Source organism: Diprion similis, chromosome 2 (genome assembly GCF_021155765.1).
Source record: "Diprion similis isolate iyDipSimi1 chromosome 2, iyDipSimi1.1, whole genome shotgun sequence".
NCBI classification, from domain to species: Eukaryota; Metazoa; Arthropoda; class Insecta; order Hymenoptera; family Diprionidae; genus Diprion; species Diprion similis.
This window is the reverse complement of record NC_060106.1, coordinates 5,015,971-5,035,785: the sequence shown is the minus strand read 5'-3', so window position 1 is coordinate 5,035,785 and position 19,815 is coordinate 5,015,971. Positions and strand designations below refer to the sequence as shown.

The following is a 19,815-nucleotide window of genomic DNA, read 5'->3' as shown; positions in this document are numbered from 1 at the left end:
TTCTGTAGAATAAACGTTAACTAAATTCACCATAATTTTTAACAGCGCACCGTAATTTTCATTTACTCACGTTAAAATGACACCAGGCGCCACAAAGTCCGTAAAACTGGGTTCGTTCGAGCCATAAATGGGGTCCTTGAATTGGATTGGAACGTCAGCTAACTTGGTATTCTGGTTACAATTCGCGAGAAGGTCCTTCGCAAAGTCCCTGTACGTGTACTGCAGATTTCTGGCTAACATTAGCCCGATCTGTTGATCTGAAGACATGTGGAAAATACAATCGTTGAAGTTTTCCTTATTGCCTGCAGGTGCTCAAAGTCGTTCGAACTCAAGCCTGCGTTTGAACTCATTGTCAGCAAATTCGTAGCTTCGCTGCTTCCTTTTTTACGTCTATATTAATTTCTTTAATCTACGGATCTTTTCTGAGCTTGAGAATCAGCGATTGCAGGAAAAAAGAGAAGAAAAAAACAGAAACAACGACTATTTTAAATCGATTTTCATGAAAATCGGACTTACTCGACATGTCTAACCACACTCTGACTTCACTTTGGTCCAGGGTTTCCTCGTCAGCCATACGGCCGAGAGCCATTCGTGCTACCAAAGCGTCAGTGAAGTTCTCTGTGAAGTAAAGAGCCCCCCAAGCTTCGCCAGCACGAACAGCATCCATTGCGGAAGTTGGGTCTGGATAATACTCCTGAAAAGTAGAATCGCAGGTGTTTGAATCATCGGATGACTCTTCTAACATTTATGTTTCAAATGATAAATGTGCGCGCCACTCACTTTGACCATCGTTTTGTTATCGAGAAACTTTATATATCGACAACTCAGGTTCGAAAGACTGCAATTTCCCTCAACTGGACAGCTCAAGTTTCCCCAGGTCATCTCGTGATTAACAATTGCGATCTTCAGCCCCGTTGGATCCCTTCCAATAGCAAGACAGAAGAGGATCACCTGCATTACTGGCAGGGCGAATATGAAGAGCATGACTCTGTTCCCGAGCGAGAAGAAAGGAAAAATCATTACATAAGTTGAAGTGTAATTTGCCGTTGAAGGAGAGAATAACTTGTAACCGATAATAGAAAGTTTCTTACGTACATTACGTATGCATGCGCGTCATTATTATCAAACATCCGGAGTGTATCGAAACATCAACATAAGAGTATATTATATACACACCCAACGTTTCTCCACATCCGGAGGAAGTTTTTTTGCAAAAGGGCTCGTATTTTTCCTATGCTGGTAATCTTGTAGCAGTCAGTAAAGTCTCCGCAATCATCGCATTCTACCGAAGTATCTCCTTTCACTCCAGGCAGCGGTTTTCCGTTCAGCTATTTAAAGATAGGAGCAAATGTCAGTGCCTATCGACCAAGCACTTGATATAACGAAAAATGAATTTTCCAATCTCAAGCCATCGAATTTTCACTCAGTTTCAGAGATTCGTCGAAATTCACTTACGTCGTAATGACTGCCAACGCCGTTTGTCGTATCGTGTATGAGGACTTCTTTGCTCTGGTAGAAGTTGAGTCCAACGACTCCAGACTCTTGAGTCACGTAAACTGGTTCATCTTTCTTCCCCCAGTTCAAGGAGGCCTGTGTATAAAAAATGAAAACTCCTATTCTGAGAGAACTTTTAGGACCAGTTACTTTACACAAGGTGAGACTATATAAAATACCTCGTCCTCGCTCGCAACCGAATCCTTCGCAAAGCATTAAACAAGACGACGAAGTTTGAGGGATTTTTCGAGTAATAATGACAATAACAATAATAATAATAAAAATAAAAACAACAATATCAAAAGCCTTCCGAATACTTACCAAGCTGATGTTGTTGGAAATGTTTAATTCTGTCGTGGGCTGGGTGGATTGTCCTTGTTTTCTGGACAATTTAAGGAACACGTCTTCAAGGGAGGCACAATGGTACATGGTGAGAAGTGCCCTCGGTGATTCTTCGGCCAATAACCTGCCACTCCTCATCAGACCGATCTGAGAAGAAAAACGATCACACTAAGTACTTGATGTTTGATCCTCGTATTTACTGCATCGGTATGTCAATTTTACGACGCGTTTCAAAGTTATATTACGAGTAATTGGATATACAGGGAACGGCCTTGTAAGAATCTTATAGAATTTTATGTTACGGTAAGAAGACTCGTTAGTTAAAGATATAACACAACAAGTTTTTCCTTTATTTACTTCCTCGGAACGCGTGTCTATGTCTAACGTGAAAGTGTGTATTGCAGTATCTGTTACAAGTTGAATATTCTATCTAACGATTTCGTTGGATGTTTTCACGTCAGTAAAACGATCTAGAAGATGCAGAAGAGCGCCAAAGATTAACTCAACATTTAATTTCATCGTGATAATGGTTCAAACTGTTCGTAGAGAGCTTTGAAATAGAAAAATAAAAATATTTGTAAAGGAGAAAAATGAAGCGACAGTGAATTGAATCTTATAATTAACAGTCCAAAAACGATACGGTGGAAATAAACTTTGTAAAGGTCTGTGACAAAAAAAGTGATGTGCAATAAATTCAGACGTAGACGGTGACTTAAAACAACATAAATTATCAGCATCTGTGATTTACAACGAGAATGAAAGGGCAATTCTAGCACGAGCTACGATTGTTGAGAAAATTGAATGCCCGTTTGGTTCAATTACTGTTGATCGTTATTTACAGAGCAGGAATTATCTTCATGTCAATAAATTCACTCCGTAGAGATTTATTACCATGTGAGCCTGCCGAGCCTCTTCGATGTAGTGAGTTGTAATGATGACAGTTTTGTTCCCATCTTTGGTGATTTGTACCAAGTGATTCCAGATACTGAAAGTAGTAATAGATAAAATTGAATCTTAGAAAGTAGTGTGAAAATATTGAAAGAGAAATTCTTGATGTTTAGTTCTCATCGTCTTCTCACATCCATTCTCACTGGCATGGAGTATTTGAAACCAGCCCTCATTTCCCGGACATGCACATGCCTTAATGGCCATGACACGTTTGATCTTGGCACTAAAAAACTGTTCGCGTGTGGAGTCTCGTGTTTTATCGTTCCTCGTAACTTACACGCTTGTCTGTATTGACGATGCAACAAATTGCTGCGATCTTTGGAACTACGTGCGGTACGCAGGTTGCATTGTCAAGAATTATATTACACAATGCCAACAATAATCGTGTTCGACGGTTATTTTATATTCTAAAAAGGAAAACCTGATCCTTCCGAAATTGTGGAGAATTTGTTAATTAAAACGGCAACGAATAGATGAGCAAGAAAGAGAGAGATTAATAGTTGGACGTAGCCTGGCGGTCAGACTTTAGAGATCGATTAGCCGTAACCCTCGACGTCAAAGCTATTAAATTTATAATAACGTGTGTATTGACCTCGAGTCAAGGTAGCCGAGACTATTAGTGATAAGAATTTAATTGATCCTTGCCAGAAGCATCATCAAGACTAAGCATAAGACATTAGAATATGGAATATAGATACACGGAGTGAATTGAAATTGAAGATAATCACTTGTTCAATTTTTCATGTCCACAATAGATCGAAGAATTGATAATTGCTTCTGACCTTATATCGTTCGACTTGAAAAACATTTCGAAAAGCTACGCGTGTTTAATTTTCATAGCGCAATGTTACATCGCGGTATTTGCAGGTCATCGACGTTGTTCCGCGTCAATTTTAAAACTCTCGGTTTATTGAATTGTACGATCCTTCCAAGAGATTTTTAAGAAAAGGTATAAATTTTGCACAATTTTCCACAAAATTTATTAGCAATTCATTAATATTCGTTAGTATCGCGAGGAAAGATCCTTGACTGCGGTATATAAATGACAGAGATTGTTTGAACTTAAAAAAATTCGTTGTGACTCGAATATAATCAATTTTTCTTTATCCTGTTAAGTGTATATACTAACGTAGACGAGTATCCGGTAGTTTGTGATTAATAGAAAAATTTCCATCAATTATTAGAAATGAATTTTACACAGCTGTAATATAAAGAATATTGAAATGAATCAGTTTTATGTTCGATCATAATATTCTCAGGACAATCTTCGACCCGATGCATGAATTACATATAATTAATGCAAATTACTCCGCGGGCAATGTGAACGCAAGGAATGGCGTTGATTATCTCTATCGATATTCAGAAATGCGGCCTGATTCAGCTGAGTTAACGTTCACGGTCGACCGGTGAAGAAAAAGGTTACCTGGTCCAAAATCAACATCAAGTCTTTGGACTTGAGACGCGCCGAAAAATATGACGAACATCAATTGGTCTGAACGAGACACGGCTTGACGTCACTAGCTAGTTTTTTACAGTTCTCATATCGTGTGTGTGTCTTTTTCTTATTTGTTTCTGTTTCTTTTTCTTCTTTTCTTTTCTTTCTTTTTTTTTTTCTTCTTCAACCGCGTCACGCACGTCAATGATCTTCGACCAATGTAAATTTTCCACACTTTACCTGGTGGAGTAAATGGATAAGTTAGAATTTTTAACGCGCAAGTTCGGTTAGTTTTTAACCGTTACAAGAAGAAAAAAAAGAAAAGACGAAGAGTTTAGATAAGTGAATACGAAGGGCGTGTGGTTCGATAATAGAGCAAATGGTGTGGAAAAAATTAGAGATATGTGTCCTTGTCATAAGCCATACTGATCGCTGCAAGTTAAGAATAAAGTTTCGTCCCGTGTGCGTAATTAGGGGCCATTTCTTAATTACGTAAGGGTCCCAAGGGGAGGGAGGGTTTAAAGAATCTATACTTGACCTTATCTCGAAGAAAGGGGGTATAAGTCATTCTTACGTAATATTTTACAAGTCGGAATTTGCATAATAAACATTTTCCACTAAGACAAAATGTCCGTACAGCAATGTCTCAGGAAATAAAAATCGGACAGAAAATTAAAGGGTAGTTTCAAAAACTACAAAATTTTCTATTCAGACGTTCCACAAACCATGAGATCTATTTTTTCATTTGTATACTGTTATTGCAAAAAATTTTATTCCATAATAAGATTTTAAAATCGTTAATGTGTTCATATTTGCACACTTTGAAGCTTATAAATAAAAACTATAAGTGGGAGGGGGAGTCCAAGAAATCTTATGTTTTCTTAGATTGGGGGAGGGGGTGGGGGGTAAAAATGGCTAAAATCGTCCTTACGTAATTAATGAATGGCCCCAAAGTGTGTGTGTAAAATGTTCTGAATCCTCATCGTAAAGTAAGCTTTTTCGCCCACAGATATGTAAAATTTTTAGGGTGTGTGTCTAAAGTAAAATGATGTACAAGAAGTTCGCAGCCGCAATTTAAAAAATCAATACATTCAATGTCGTATCGCAATTTTAGATTCTTACGTTAATTTTGGAGCATAATTCCTTGTTACGTTTGAATATAAATACAGTATACTCTTTGACAATGATTATTGAGAATAATTTTGTAGAGCGATATGATTTTTAATAAATGATGTATTTTGATTGAATATAAATTTAATATAATGATTAAAAAATGCTACTCCAAATATGGATTCTACTTTCGATAAATACGTTTTATGGCAACAAAATTATTTTTATCGTAACAATTTCCTATTTTATGCTCGACAAGTATTTGATTCCATTTATGTTTTTTTTTTCCTTTTTCTTTTATAAATATTTTTCTTCGTTTTTTATTGTGCTAATAATCAAGATCTAATTGGAAGCATTATCCTATAATTTTCAGTATAAGAACTTTGCGCAGAGTTAAAAAAACGTTGTATGCAACTCGGACGTAAGCTTTTTGCAAAAAAGATAAAGTTCGCTTTACGGCCTTGTTGCATAAACTACTATTTGAAGTCGATTACATAATGGGCTGGCAAAAAACTCTGTTCGAGACATAAGAATCTGGAATTTAAGATTATCACAAGAGGATATTCCAGGATAACACCAGATACGTTCATTTTGATATTTCACTCGTGATCGATAAATTCGAGAGTGCTGCATAACCCTCGGAAAATTCCGCTTTAAACTGTTAAATTTCAGATATCTTTAATGGAAAACACACCTATAATTATTAAGTATATTAGTAATCTGTTGGCTCGAAGCAATTCGCCAGCGGCTGTCGACCTCCTTACTTTAAATACACGTAACACTTCTCCGGCAAAGTTTGCTTAAAACGTGCAAACAATCGCCATTTTCCAATTCATATTCAGCTTCTCTTCCCCGGACGTTGTGAAATAACAGAAGTAAAAAATGTGCAGGAATATCGAACTAAGTAAATGACTCTCGTGTGTTAAGCGCAAGTCGTTTTCTCAATCACCGATCTCCTTTATAACTTGAAATTTTCGATTACCGGAGGTCTTGAAAATTCTAACAAATTTTTTAACCCTTACCTTTGTCTGAGGAGAGGGTCGACTCCCACTGTAGGTTCGTCCAGAATAAGGAGTTCTGGGTCGTGCATCAATGCCACGGCAAAAGATACTCGCCTCTGCTGACCACCGCTGTATTCAGAGAAATAAAAATTTTCTTTAACAACAATATATATATATATATACATATATCACTTTGGAATGATGAATACATTCTGTAACTGATAATCCAAGAACGAAACTCGACTTGGTTCGTTCTGACTGACTGACCTGAGATTTTTGACGAGCCGATTCTGCGAGGGCAGATCCAAGAAATTGAGCAAAAATCTGAGCCTCTCGACGATCTCGGCTGTGCCCATGCCGAATATCCATCCGAAGTACATCATCGTTTCTCTTATGGTGAACTCTCCATAGAGGGCGATTTCCTGGGGCATGTAGCCGACACGCTTACCCGGAACTCCGGACCCTTTGGTACCCGGTTTTCCACCCAGGACCCAGATTTCTCCAGAATTCAGCCTCCGTCGACCAACGATGCAGGACAGAAGTGTTGTTTTTCCGCAACCACTGGCACCAAGGAGTCCATATCTGTGGGTTCGTCGATATAAACACATATAGTATATTCCACCAGTTGTCCTCATTACACATCTGGACATTAAATATCTACAGAGGGAAACTTTATTCCAAGATTATCAACCAGTAGGATAAACTATACTTTCAAACTTGGACAACTCTCTTCAAAGTTGTACTTCAGAAGGTGGGTGATATGTAGGTTGATGAAATTCTGTATGGATACTCTTGCAAAAGAAAATACTTTTCAGCTTTTGGATAGCTGATGTGATTCTAATGTAGAAGTGCCTTAGGATCAATTGCAACGATTTGACATCGTGCGTGAACATATTAATGAAAGAAGCTTTGATTGGGAACAGCACCGTGATTGAAAAGTGAAAATTTTTGAGTAGCCTCGGAATTTCAACCGAGCCTCCAACTTGACTGATTGAGTCTAGTCTAGTGTGATTTTCTCTAATCCATCAAAAATTCAACCACATGAAATACGCAGTCTAATGAGAATACGCGTATAGTCGATGGTGTTGAGTTAACGGTTCACAGTTTCGACGTCTTGAGTTGCTTTCACATATTTTGTTGAAATCGCAATCGCTCCATGCTGTTGTTCGGAACTACATACATATATTGTTACATCCAAGCACATCAACTACGCCGAACCTAAGACTTTGATCAAAGTTTCGATCCCGGTTGAGGTTGAAAGAGAAAAACCGTTGTTGAAATGGCTGCACGACTATTAAACTCGCGACAAAACACCCCCAACACAAATATTTTAGTAGAAAATAACTCTGAGGGTACAAACACCGGAAACTTAGTTCGTACCTCTTGCCTGTGTTGTGATTTTGGATAAAAAGGTTTAACAAAAGCCGAACTTAAACTAGCCTTATAATACACGAATCGAAGGAAAATTTTTCATTAGCGTAGAAAGATGTGTGACATATGCTATTTACTCTTCCTAATTTCAATTTTACACAAGACGGAAGGGGACAGTTAATGAGGAGCGATTTCTCGCGAGGAAGTTATTATTATTAGAACCATAACTATTTTCCCCTATTATAAAAGACCGCATGTTGAAATGTCCCAGCACTCCGCTAGTCGCGTCGATATTAAACCTTACATAATTAAGTTTTCGAGACGAGGTATAATGAAAGCGATCGCATTTCTACATGTGCAATATATAGAAGCGTTCGAAGTATCCATTGAGCATTCGAATTCCAATCCATTATCAAAAACGCGTACATTGAAAAGCGTCTTTCTACTTGGCTAAAAAACCAAATATGACCATTTTTTCGAGTACCGTGAAAGATTTCTTTTTTGCTATTTCAAACGACCTTCTAGTCTTCTTCTGGTTCCTTTTTTCCATCGACATTATATCACAACCAACCTACATCCGCTTGGCGGTACAAAAGCGTGCATTTAATCTTTACAGCATAAATATAAGGAAAGTAAAAATTGATGGAGTTTTTAATTTATAGTTTTATAGCTTTGCAGCGTAGCAGCACGAGGTTGTGTGGAATATTTGTGCCTCTTTGGATGTCCGATCCTGTTTCTCGTATAGACTGCGTAATTTCGATGGTCCTCTAAAGAATACTTTGATCTCAAGTATAAATTCTTTTTTTTTAACATTCCATTAATTTTTACCAAATCAACACCAATTTTCGAGAAATCTCAGGGTGACATAAAATGACTGAATTACTGAACCAAACCTCATAAATTCAAGTCATTACAAGGAGTTGAAACTGACTTGCATTTAAGAAATATTTTCTAGGCCACTACAAAATCAACGACTCAATCGGTTGATGAAGTGAAATTCTCTACGAAAGTTATCCGACCTTGTGAGACGTTTTGACCTATCAGAGAGATCACCACGTTCCAAAGTATATTCTCATTTCGTTATCTAACGTTGAAAAGTCACTTGAATGTAGCGATAATTTTAGATTCGCATTTAATATCGATTACAGAATCCGATGCTTTAACCTGCCGTATATCCATAGAAAACTAGACAGTAGACAAACGATTGCAACAAAAAAAAAACTTTTCCTCTGTGTGAAAATGCCAAAGCGTTAGTCCGAGATTGCAAGTATTTGCTGCACCGCCAAGTTACTGTTAACTATTGAATACTCTGTTCCCGGAGCTGAGTGCCAGGCTTCGATCACTTTCATTTTTGCTTATACCACGCCAGTACTCGGAGAATGTCTTCTCGTTCGTCTTGTTCTCCGGTCTGATTATTGCGTCACCCATTTCACCGCCGTTCTTCGTCCACAACGTTATCGGCGATCAGAAGAGAACTTCCCGAGAAATGTTTTCCACCGGCTTACGAAAATTCCGATGAAATCGTTATTGGTTTAAAAAAATTGTCCCTAGCAATTGGAAGGTTACTTGGAACTCGTGCAGAATCCATTTCATTTTATACCGGAATTACAAAGCGAGTTGGTACAAATTCGAGATATATAGTTGGAAAGTCACGTCAGATTGTGATATATTATTTTTATTTTTTATTTTTTATCAGGTGATAGAAGTCAGCCAGTTATCGAGACGTGTGAAAAGAAAGTAGATTATTTTTCCCTTCTTTCTGTATTTCTCTATTTGGAATCGCGAAGATTTCACGTCAAGCTTCAGATTACACATTGTCTGGATACCCGCTTCGGAAACCATGCAATTTCTCCTAAATCTACTCTCAAGTTTTATTTCCTATTCTCCTTAGTGCTCGATACCTGCGATGTACCAACGTTCTGTCTCACTCCTGCTTCTCTTTTTAAACTAATTCGGTGACTCATGTTCAACTTTAAAGTATCCACGCTACAGGCATTTTGCTAATTTTTACTGCTCACGTTGCAAAGTCAGAGGTACCGGTGATAAATGTCTGACTCTACTGACTAAATGAAACTATACACACCAAGTGTCGAAAATAATTTTTGTCAATATCGAACAAGCGATATAGACTCTCGTGTTGTAAACATTAAATATCTGGTTTCTGGTGAAGGAATGTCGAATGGAATCACCGCGGAAAATTTGAGTTTTCGAGGTTGAGAAGAGCTCAAGGCAAAGTCATGGAATGCATGGGTGATGGTAGATTGATCCCGGGGATAAACCGCCAGTGTCTTCTTTTTCTTATACATATATATATATATATATATATATATACCTGCAGTTGTTATTCTTTGGAGTAACGATACGCGTGGTGACTTGCTAAAATTTCCATACTTCTCTACCGAGTATCAACAATAGTACCTAACTATATTCATAGATATAGGTATACAAGACCACAATAATTTCCTTCGGTAAGTTCACGGCGTTGTCACGACTTTGCGGATATAATACATACACAGGACTTCATACCTACGAGATGCTTTACAGGTTTGCAAACAAAAAACTGCACAGGTTTTTTGTATTTTTTTATAACTGAAAAACTTCCATCACGTCAGGTTTTTTCTTCAACTCGTGTTTGTGGTTTCGTTTAATTAACTCACGTTTAATTCGAGATCTGGTATCCTATTCTTGATTCTAAAAATCCTATGCAAAAGTGATTTTTTACTGCCATTTAATGTGTGTTAGAGCGACACTCAAAAATACATAGAAACAGAAAATGGATATTATGACGTAAAAATCAAAGCGATGCCACAATCTTGGATTACTGCATAGAAGGTAACCAGAAATAAAAGAGAGTAAAAATTACAAATTTTTAAACAAATATGGCCGTGTTTTCCCCGAAAAACTTGGGTCTATTCTAAGCATTGTTCGTCTCTGCGTCCGCGTATTAATCTGAAATATTGGATAGCAAAATAGTCACGAAAGTCCACCGCATTCTCGGAATATGTACCTACTCAGTAAAAATTGTTGTCTAAGCATCAAAGCGGTTGATTTAGGATCGTAGATGTACTTGCGCATAAATTATCCACGACAGAAAGAATTTATAAAACGAAGTTTCAAGGTTTAGCGACCACGACATGTCTCTTATAGAGTATGTCTACAGGCTTATTTTACACCAGGTTTGCCAACAATGTGCTAATCTTGTCCTAACCAAAGACTCAGAGTTCGAGGTGAACCGCGGTTCAAAATTTCAGTCTTAAAGCGTGGAAGAAAAAATTATACTGATAGAATCGAGGAGTGATTCTTTTCTTTTTTTACTTGGGACAAGGTTGGCCATTTTTCCAACACATTTTTCACCTTACAAAAGGTCGTCATCACTGATGTCTCGCTCTAAACTAGTCAGTAATATCACGTGAACTGGAATCTTACGTAAATAAGAATGTGCAAAAACTGTCGCACGGTTGCGTAAGTAGAATTATAAATCCAAGCCTCTGTTCTTTATCACATAAATACGCATACGGATGGAAATTTCAAAGGTCTATGGAATTTTCCTTATCCATTCTCAACGGATATTCGTTGTATCCTTGTGTTTATACAGCTGGTTATTTGTTCACCTAAATGTCTAATTTTTAATGAATCTACTTTTTAAACTACTTATAACGAACCTATTTATTTGATTTTTGTTTATCCAAACATCAACTTATATAAGTAGTTTTTTCAATTTCGAAATCGATCATCAGAAAGACTAACTTGGTCGCAGACGTTATGAAGAGTTTCAGAAATTTGTCACAATCAAGAAAAAGCCCAGTCCATTATTATTATTATACATCTGTTTTATAATAACTCCACAAATTTACACACACTGTAAAAATATTTTGTGGACGACTTACATGCAACCCGATTTGCTGCCAATTCAACACTATTGATGGTCATGTAACATTATCTCGTGCTAAATTTCCGGATTGACTCCAAAAATTGGGAAAGATTCACGGCAGTGATTCAAGAGAAGTACTAATCAGTCACTAAGAAAATTAATATTTTCATAATAATACTGATATCACATTTGAAATTATTTTAATTCTTTCTGTAGGTGAAAAATGAAAACAAAATTTCCCAAAAAAAAGATGACCGGTATTTCATTCGGTAATCCATTTTAAAAAAGCCTTCAAATCATTTTCCAAAAGTGCGAGTAGCACTTTTGGGGCTATTGAGATTGTCACTTTGCAATGCGTCCTCTGGCGGGAAAAAATAAAACTAATGCAACCAGGCTGACAGTTGACCGTTGACCGTGTTTTTTCGCGTATGGAAAGTAGAACAGATATATTATCGATTATGTTCAATTAATTTATGTGACATGAATAATTTGAAAGCCCAAGAACTAAGATTTGCCTCCATTAAAATTAAAAACTTAGGTTATGTGGTAATAAAATGGCGCCGACAACCAGGCTCTGACGTCATGAGGAAAGACTACTTACATCGAGCCTTTGGCCACTGTCATGTTGAGGTTCTGCAGCACATGATTGGGGTTTTTGCTGCTTCCGTACGTTTTGAAGGCATGTCGCACGCTTACGGCTTGTTGTCTATTCCAAGCGACGTTATTTAACCCCGGCGTCGCCATTACGGGGTTCGGAGTCGTCGATCCGTCCATATTTCCTTCCACGCTGTTCATCGAGTTCACCGAATTCGAATTTACCATCAAACCACCGCCTCCTGTCGTCGTATTGTCACTGTAACAAAATAAAGAGAAAATAGAATGAAATTTACCGTTTACAATCATCCTCATTTAGGCGTTAAAGAACCGATTCTTTCGGATCTTGGTTCGTCACACATCGTTAATATTAAAAAAATGATATAATACGACGTCACTCATCCTCAGAAACTAAATAGTCGATACAGCAGCTCGATCGTTACGTAATGATCGTGCAAGTGCAGTTTAAGTTGTAACCAGAAGTATTTCATACTCTCTACGTTGGTTCCAGGTCTCTGCAATTAATTAGAAAGGCTGCTAATAGCTCTTTACTTGTATCGGTATATCGTGTGTCTATGAGGAAAGTGCGCACCTTATGCGCATGCGTCAATTCGTTCGAAGTTTATTGGCCGAAAGTTATCAGCTGATTGCGCGGTCGACGCAATACCAATCGCGACTGTCAGAAAATGTCCCTAGGAGCCCTAGGGATACCGTTGGCTGTGGGCTCCTAGGGACATTGTTTAACAGTTGCGATTAGTATTGCATCGGCCAATAAAATTCGAACGACTTGACGCTAATCGACTAAGATTCCGTGATATGCAAAAATGTTTATGAAAAATTATTTATAAGATGATCGTTGAATCTTTATGTAATAATTAATTAGAGACGCTGCGTGTGATGATCGTCGATTCGAAGGAAAACTTGAGGCTATGAACTACGGTGGTTGCAGAAACCAGTTTATTTATGCACATATGTACCCGTAGACACTGCAACTTCTGGCCGCGCCGCTTTTGCGTTCACGGTAAGGTATTATTTTTATAGAACGCGTACATGGTGTGGTTATAGTTATACCTACACCTTACGTAACGACGATGGCTTTCTTTTTGCTGACGTTCAGTTTCATTGGGCAACCAGTTCACGTGTATGACGATGTGAAACAAATACGTATACCTTTACATGCGTACGTGAATACTTATATACACAAGATGGACGCGATGTATGTCTCTACGCGAATCACGAAGATACACAAAGTACTCGTATACTTACTATAAATTTGTGTCGTCTATATAACTTACGCGTGTAAAAGTATTACACTTATATAGAAACTCGGTTGATTGCCTACTTTAAAGCCTGCATTCCTTTTCCGTAAAGTTGGTCGAAAAACCAGAGTGAGAGAGTGAGAGAGTGAGAGAGGACGAGAGGGAAAAAAAGTTGTTTATTGCATAGGAAAATACAGACATGTATTATTCTGCAAAAGTAACTAGTTTAAATATGCCTCCGAGGAAAACTAACAAAGCGTACCATTATGAGCAAACGCGTTTACAAGACGTGAGAATTTTCACAGCTATGGTAGTCGGAGGTTTTTATTTCTCTCATGGAAAAACGGCTGAACTGTCATCTTAACTCCGAGTCTTCGTTTGCTTACTTGCATTCATTAGATGTGAATACCGCGAATTATAATAAGTAAAAACCATTCGCACTGCAGCAGATTGTGTGGGATAAAAAACCTATTGCAAGGTTCACCGGTTCAAGATCATATTCAACCACACGTGTGCTGTTATACTAATAAATTAAGAGTCCGCAGATGGTACGAAGCACACCAAAGGTATAATCGTTTGTAACCATGGTACGATGGCTCTTCTAATCAAAAATTATTCCAGTATATTTATTCGTGTGATTGCATAATAGATCGTTGAATAAAGACAGCAGTAATCATGTATTATTCTTTATATGCGTTACTTTACATAAGTTAAACAACATGTTTTTTATTTTGGGTTTAAGAATCAAAGTTCACTTGCAAGAAGCCGTGACGTAGAACTTCTTATTGATCGTTTCATTCCTCATAAGGTCGAGCGAGCCACTGTCCAAGTGCCATTAGCTTTTAGATTTGGAATACATGTGCCCAGGTATTGTTGTCCTGGCAACACTCAGCAAAACATGCATATATATGATATGGTACAAACTGACCCACATTATACGCATTTTTAATGGACAAATACATTCAAGTTTGCTCGTTATTTTTCGGTGTCATATAGTTTGGATATACGTTTATTATACCCGCGTGGATTGCTGTAGCTGTGAAAAACAGGCCGAAGCTATTAGTTATAAAATTGAAAAGGAAAACAAAAATATGAAATTAGTACAACACGGTATCGGAAAAAATCGGAGAATAGGTGCGCAATTTTTTCATCAGGTACTCGTGAAACTTTAACGAGGACAGTTAATCGCCACGTTGCAGTTACATGCACGCAATCAGTGTTACAGTATGCACGTATTTACACGGAACAGTTCGCTTTTGCGAGAAGATAAAGATTCACACTCTATGAGAATTATCGCCGATTTAATGATAAGCCAGTTGCCATCTATTACAGGTACATACAAATCGCAAATAACACTTGCACGCAAAAATTCACAGCTGCTGACACGCGATTTACTGAAATTTTAATCACCTGCATATATATTATCCGATTCCATGTTATCTCCTTCATGTCTGCATGCTCTCTCTTTATTTTATTCTAATTTATGATAACTTTTGCTTCACGGTGTAGTTATATAATTTATACGGACTGCACTGAGAAAAGAATATAGTAATGATAAGATTTTAGTAAGGTCAGATTTTTTTTTAATAACTCATTCACAATTTAAGAACACATATCACAAAAAAAGATGTCTGTAGCGATTTTTGGATGTCGAAAAATAGGTCACTGGATATTATTTTGAGGGCTTTTATTTTAGTTTTATGGAAAAGTCGTTAAATTTTTCAGTCGGCATTCAAAATATGTGTTTAATGGGTTCGATACTTTCAGTTTCGCAGTTCGATTAATCGCAATCACATGATTTCAAATGTAATTTAATGTATTCTTAATATCGTATCATTCAATTTCGATGGTGGGTACTTTCAGATTGTAGGTTCCGTAAGCAGAGAATTCTCACTCTGACTATACCATGCTGCAGACCGGAAGTGACTCGACAGGAATTGAATTGCTGCAGCCACAAGATCCACCGTATTTCATAACTGATTTCTCGACTTCGGTTATTTCATAATAGATGGAAAATAAATTGAAACGACGTTATCAACCATTCCTTAGAATTTTTGAAGTGATTCCATACATCCGTAACGATTTTGCTCAATGACTCGAATTCCTGAAATTAACGAACCGTGGTTGGACTAGAATTAGCAACAAAAAATTGAGCAATTTTGATCATTGGAGAACTTGTGAATTTTTTTTTACCCCTGCTAATGGGTGGGGTACAAATATAGGATTTAAAAATTGTGAAAGTCGAAGTGTGGAAAGCAAAAGATTATTTGAAGGGTCAGAGACTGGAATGCCAAACTATAGAAACGGCGGAATTCCTCTCGATCATATAGAATCTTTTTTTTATAGAATTTTTCCTTTCTGTACTTCTTGAACTTGTATTGCTTGGACTTTCAACACTTTTAAATTCTAAGAATAAGATTTTCGCGTCTATAAAAATTCGATATTTTGGTCCGTGTATCAATGAGAAATTCCAGTTTTTTATCCCCACCCCGTAGAAATGTAAGCCATCCCATAAGCGAATTCGATAGTCCTCATTACACGGATTATAACCGCTAACTTTCACTGACGGATATTCATCCTTTTATCTTGTCGCACGATTTCTGGTATCTTTCGTTACAAAATATTCATTGCGATAATGCTCGAAACCGTCAAGAAGCGATGATTTAGCAGCTTGCATAAAAATTTTCTATACGACACAGTTTATAATTCGGTCTGGAATTTTGCTGACACTTGAAATTTCGACCGATTTAATTTATTTCGTAAATAAATGCAACTGAAACTGCACTTTATTCGAGAGTGGGAAGTTCGGTGAGAGCAAAAATATCGTTTGTTACAATTTTAGGCTACCGAATTTGAAACCCGTTGTTGCAACTATCCATACACGGCTTAGCATAGCTCGTCATTGTAGAAATGAATAAACTCAATTGCAACTCTCGTCATTTCTACATCAACGTTATTCGCAGCGAATTCAAAATATTCGTAAAAGTAGAAATAATTCTACTGACTCGGTTACGACGAGCTGCATGCATGAAAACCCACGCGAGGATTATATCTCGATTTGCAAGTTAGGCGAATGAGCAAATATTCAGTGAAAATGTATGATAATCACTGCCGAAGAAGCGTGCGAACAATTATTCACGTCAATTATCAACAGCCGCAGCTCTATTGTGTCGTCTACGTAACAATAAGTTTCCTCGTTAGGGGATAATTAGGCGCTTTGTCGGGTGGTGAAAGATCGACTGACAATTGTCGTAAGTGAGCAAAATAATTGGCGCGCAAAATCAGTAGCTAATCACCGTCAGCAGGTGCCAATTTTTTGTCGTTAATGAGGGTGACCGAAATTGGCGACGGAAAAAAACCGATTGTTGATAAAAATGATCGATTTAGTAAAAAAATCGATAATTATTTATCACTCTTAAGCGAAATGCGATTGCGAATTATCGTTTTTGTTAGAAAATGAAAGAGCTGTTCGAATAATTTCACCTCATTGTGGAATTTGCGAACGCTGCAGGGTTTTGCGCCTCTTGCAATATAATAATAAACAATGGTAAAGGTGTCTGCCGCAGGAATTCGTTGAAAAATTTGCACTGACCGTGGCCCAGTAACAAAGGCGATGTGCCAAAGGCTGCAGGCCTTTCCAAATGGTATTCCAGCCGCAGAAACGGACGTTACGAAACGTTACGAGACATCTTTCAGTTCGAATTTCGAATGCTAAGCATTATTACGTACGGCTTGATTAAAATATAGCTATATTGACAAATATATGTTAGTATATTATTAGCCTCATGCCGAACTTTGTTCTACTATCCAGGTATGCGTGGTCGCAATTTTTCATCCACGAATCGTTTTGCTCAATTACATGTAATGAGAATGCACGTCGATTGTTGCACGCATTTGCATTTCATTATACACTCATGAACAACACAACAGCATTATTTGTGTAAAATCACTACAAGTCGATGCAAAGTTGACTTTAACAATTGGAGAATTGGAGGAACGTTGGCGATGCTTTTTTTTTTTTTTAATGAAAAACGTAATTTTTTAATAATACACGTATTAATAACGACCAATGAATATGATTATATTCGTAAGCTGTTAAAATCTCTTTGAAAGTACAAAAATTTTGAATAATGCAATTAAGAAGAAAAGCTTGGATGTCGATACTTCAGTTCAAATCACTTGAAAATTGTTAAAAATCTAGTCGTAGATTCGATCGGTTTCATTTCACTTTATCAAGAAGATTATTTTCTACAAAGTAAATTCAATATTACGTACAATTCTGTGAGAATAAATATTTAACGATGTCAAGATGATGAAAAAAAGTCTTCTCAACAAATAAGGAGCCATCGTAAAGTGAAATCGATCGAATTGACTAAATCTTTAGCCATCTCCAAGCAATTTGAAATGCGGACAAAAATTTCAAATCAGATCGAATCCGGAGAAAAAACTCTGCCAGGGGTTTTTGGAGTCGTTGATTACGAATCCAAAATTAGATTTTGAAAACCTCGTAATAGAATTTATTGACCAGATTCGATGAAATTTGAAATTTTCGTCTATCACATTGAATCCAATACCTTGAATTTTGAAAGTCTGATATCAGATCGTATAAAGTGACCCCAAAAACCGGAGAATACTAACTTGTTACAAAAGTTGTCTCGCAGAATAATGCCTGACTCAAAGGATTAACGCAAATCGCGTGGAGCCAAACTAAAGTGGTGGTAGAAGAAGTTAATCATACTTTTACATCAATTTTTACAGACAAGTATAGCATTTAGCGGTGAGTCGGCCACATTGAGGAAGGAAAATCCTTGTTACAGCTAGACGCGTAGATAAAGACACGATCGAATTGCACTGTGACGACGTCGACGACGACGAATACGATTAAGACTCAGGCTGTTATATGTTATACGGTAAATACATGAATTATCGTCGAGTACCCGAAGCGGATGATTTCCCAACAGAAAATCCAGCTGTACGGTAAGGTGCACGTGAATATAAGTAGAAAGTTCGCGCAGCAAATGCTTAATGGAACTGATATGAAAGTAAAATCACGGTAAGCAGTAGCAGTAGAAGTCTGTTGCACATTTTTATTTGATAGTCGAATAGATATCTGCTCTCCCATAAACAACACTTAGTGATAATAATTCCAGTGAAATTTGACGAGTCGTTTCGTGTTTGAAGTTCCTGTAAATGCTCGAATACGGATTTATTATTCTGAAAATAGGATTCAGAAGTTCACTGTGTGTTGCTGTGTGTTGTAGTGACTTGAAATACTGAATTTTGTACGCGAGAAAGCAGATTCTGCAATGCGTTACAGTGCGAAATAATTCTTGTTCTTCGTGTTGAATATACGAGAAATCCAAGCTCACGATGACGATGAGAAAAATGTAAAATTCGGTCGTTAGATCACATTATATAGTGACTAAACGGTTGAATGACATTTTCTGTTACAACAAGTTTCTTTTATAGTTAATAAAATCAGATTACGGTAAACCAGAGTATATTCTCATTCCAGTTCACAAATAAAAATGGGTAAACAAACAAAAAAAATTTCAAAAAATGATCAATCCAAATTAAAAAAACCAATTTAGAGAGCGAGATACAGAATGTTTATAATGATTGTGAGGAACTTGAAGCATCGATGTAAAAGTACTGCGAACAGAGGTATACACCAACCAATTAACTTATTGTTAGTGAAAGTTCAGAGAACTTGTGACCTTGGAACAAAGTGTGAAATCATTTTGTGCTGAGAATTGATTCATGTAGGGACGACTGTATTAGTGCGAATAGTATTTCGATATTGCTACATCGACATGTGTAACATTGTTTGGTGAAGGTTTGATTTCTTTATTTCAAGTTTCGCCAGCAATGAATTCGGGACTTGGCGCTTTCGGAACTTTTCAAATCCGGAATTTCAACCCACCGCAGTCTGGTGCTAACAAGGAACATCAGTTTGGTGTCCCCCTCTTATTTTGTTGAGACTCATCTGTGTTGTACAAAATTGAAAACCAAGAGACAGGTATTTTTTTATCCGCAAAAAAACGGTTTTAAGGGGTGAAAACGACCCCCAAAGATGATCACCAGAGAAGGAGATCTCTTGAAGTTTTCCTATTCATTAAAAAAACATTTCAGTGTTGGTTTTATTCAAATACATGAAGTGCGTCAAGAAATGACCCCGTCGAGTGCCCGTCTTTGGGGGTCGTTTTTACCCTTTTAAACCGTTTTTCCGCAGATGAAAAAAATACGTGTCTCTTAGTTTTCAATGTTTTACAACATACATAAGTCACAACGAAATCAGAGGGAGACACCAAACTGATGTTCCGTGTAAGTAGACAAAATAGACGATTTTGCGGGGATCAAGAAATATTATCACGTGACATACGAATGTAT

At 37.2% G+C, this 19,815-nt stretch overlaps 1 protein-coding gene across 5 annotated transcripts in view; it reads right to left on the bottom strand.

Moving 5' to 3' along the window:
- LOC124412676 (ABC transporter G family member 23) overlaps positions 1–19,815 on the bottom strand; it is a 48,124-nt gene that overhangs the window by 4,803 nt on the left and 23,506 nt on the right. For all 5 annotated transcript variants that reach the window (XM_046892758.1, XM_046892785.1, XM_046892777.1 and 2 more), the window contains 10 exons: positions 12,174–12,425; positions 6,598–6,912; positions 6,352–6,459; positions 2,728–2,821; positions 1,816–1,983; positions 1,456–1,590; positions 1,177–1,328; positions 781–988; positions 517–694; positions 71–257 (listed from right to left, as the gene is read on the bottom strand). In XM_046892758.1, coding sequence (XP_046748714.1) covers positions 71–257; positions 517–694; positions 781–988; positions 1,177–1,328; positions 1,456–1,590; positions 1,816–1,983; positions 2,728–2,821; positions 6,352–6,459; positions 6,598–6,912; positions 12,174–12,425 — 1,797 coding nt within the window. The remainder of the gene's footprint in view (positions 1–70; positions 258–516; positions 695–780; positions 989–1,176; positions 1,329–1,455; positions 1,591–1,815; positions 1,984–2,727; positions 2,822–6,351; positions 6,460–6,597; positions 6,913–12,173; positions 12,426–19,815) is intronic.